Source organism: Morone saxatilis, unplaced genomic scaffold (assembly GCF_004916995.1).
Source record: "Morone saxatilis isolate NCDOM2014 unplaced genomic scaffold, NCSU_SB_2.0 Contig17, whole genome shotgun sequence".
In the NCBI taxonomy this organism is placed as follows: domain Eukaryota; kingdom Metazoa; phylum Chordata; class Actinopteri; family Moronidae; genus Morone; species Morone saxatilis.
The window spans coordinates 10,263,638-10,265,535 of record NW_023339729.1 but is presented as its reverse complement, the minus strand read 5'-3'; the positions used below and the strand labels follow the sequence as shown (position 1 = coordinate 10,265,535).

Genomic DNA, 1,898 nt, shown 5'->3' with positions numbered 1-1,898 from the left:
GACTATTTATGTGTGTGTGTGTGTTTACAGTTTGTAGTCTGATATACATGATGGCGTAACATAGTCTGGTCAAGAACATTCAGATGATAAATCAATGTGCTACCCATCTTGACTCTTTTAGAGAAGACAGAGCCTCTGTCCAGTCCTTGAATGGTCTGATAGAAAAAGACATTCTGTCACTCTGCCTGCTCTGTCACAGCTGTGCTCCCTCTTCCAAAAAATGTGTTTAATCATTTTTGAAAAATGAGTGGAGCAACGTTTTTTTTTTTTTTAAATGACCGAGATGTTTAAAAAAATAAAAGATCAGATGAGGTTGTACGAGTAGAGTTTTATTTGGATTACATGTCTTGTGAATAATCTTCGCTGAAGATGTCCTTGGCGAGCCCCTGCTCTAACATTCATAACATTTCTTTGCCTCGCAGTTGCTCAACAATATCTTCATCATTGTCTTGTTCTCATGGGTCAGGATTTAGGAATTTAACCCATGCATGGCAATCTTTAGAGAACAACCACCAAAGGATGTGATTAAACAGTGTTACTCACCACATATCAATGCAATATTACTTGTGGCAAGGCAAAAAGAGTAAGGGATTTCTGGAAGGGAAATTTATGACTGGATCATATTGAAATATTTATTGGCAGGACACTCTGCTCTTGAACGTTGTAAAGTCAAACATTTATTTTGTATTATTTATTTAAACTGAAGGCATATAATGAATCCAAGTTCAGTCCCTTGTGCCACTGTGTTGTCACATTAACATTTGACCCAGACAAAGTGGATATTTTCCTCTCCTCCTCTGTCCTCTCATAGCATGTAGCACACATATGCTTTCATTTTTCTCAGCTCTTTCTGAACCACTATCCTCTTCGTTCTCTGCCCAGGTGCTGACTAAAGGTTTCGGCTTCCATCTCAGAGACCTCTGTAACGCCACGTCCCTGGAAGAGTTTGTTCACATTGCCGACCACAACGTGTCCCGTCTGACTCAAGAAATTATCTGCAAGTCCTCCAGTGATTGGCTAAACAAGGCACAAAGCCACTTCCTGTCCAACTTGGACTTCCTCAAACCGATTCGGGTAAGTTCAGTTGTTGAGTCCATCAAATTGACCAGTTGTTGTTTTACAATGGATATGTATTTTATGGCCCTTTAACATTCATAGTTGGGCCATACATCTTATTTGTTATGATAACACTTTACTCACCAACTTTAAGCCTGAGATCTGGGATGTGGCAACACTGCTAGATACAGCTTTACCACAGAGAAACTTGAGCAATAATGAGAAGAAACCATTTCAGTTGTGTTGACATATTTCACCAGCACTTAGTATTTTGTCCAGTGGATGAAAAAAGACTTCCCGTTTTAAACTGGAATACACATTATATCATCACTGATTGTGTTGCTTCACTGTTAGATAATTGGATGTCCCAGATCCCTCCTCTTTTCTGCTTAATGAAACTTTGCACTTTCCCTTGTTTTCTTTACTCATTTCCGTCCTCCTCTCATCCTCCCTCCTCCCTTCCCTGCCAGTGTCACCTCTCCTCTCCCTGTATCTTCCCGAACAGTCTGCCCTCTTCCCATAAAACCTATGACCTAAATGTGAGTCACGATGGTGAAGGATGGCAAGAGGTGAAACAAACATTGAATGTTGTAGCACTGATCTTTAGAAGGAGAAACAGACAAAGGAAAAGAGCGTGTCTTTAAAAAGAATCACATTTGTTTTAGAAGAAGTAATTCACCCCATATCACATGATGTTCTTTATAGACCTTCAAACTTTGATGCAAGAATGGAAGTTTCTTTCCAAAAGTAAAGTTGTGTAAAAGGGGCATGAACTCTTGCACCACTCAGCTTTCTCCTATTCCTCCTCCTAGTTACTTTATGTGTGGGTGTATGTGTGTGTG

The 1,898-nt window shown here is 39.8% G+C and overlaps 1 protein-coding gene across 1 annotated transcript in view; it reads left to right on the top strand.

Moving 5' to 3' along the window:
* LOC118326587 (phospholipid-transporting ATPase ABCA1-like) overlaps positions 1–1,898 on the top strand; it is a 39,382-nt gene that overhangs the window by 13,124 nt on the left and 24,360 nt on the right. The window contains exon 7 of the mRNA XM_035659611.1: positions 771–1,074. Coding sequence (XP_035515504.1) covers positions 771–1,074 — 304 coding nt within the window. The remainder of the gene's footprint in view (positions 1–770; positions 1,075–1,898) is intronic.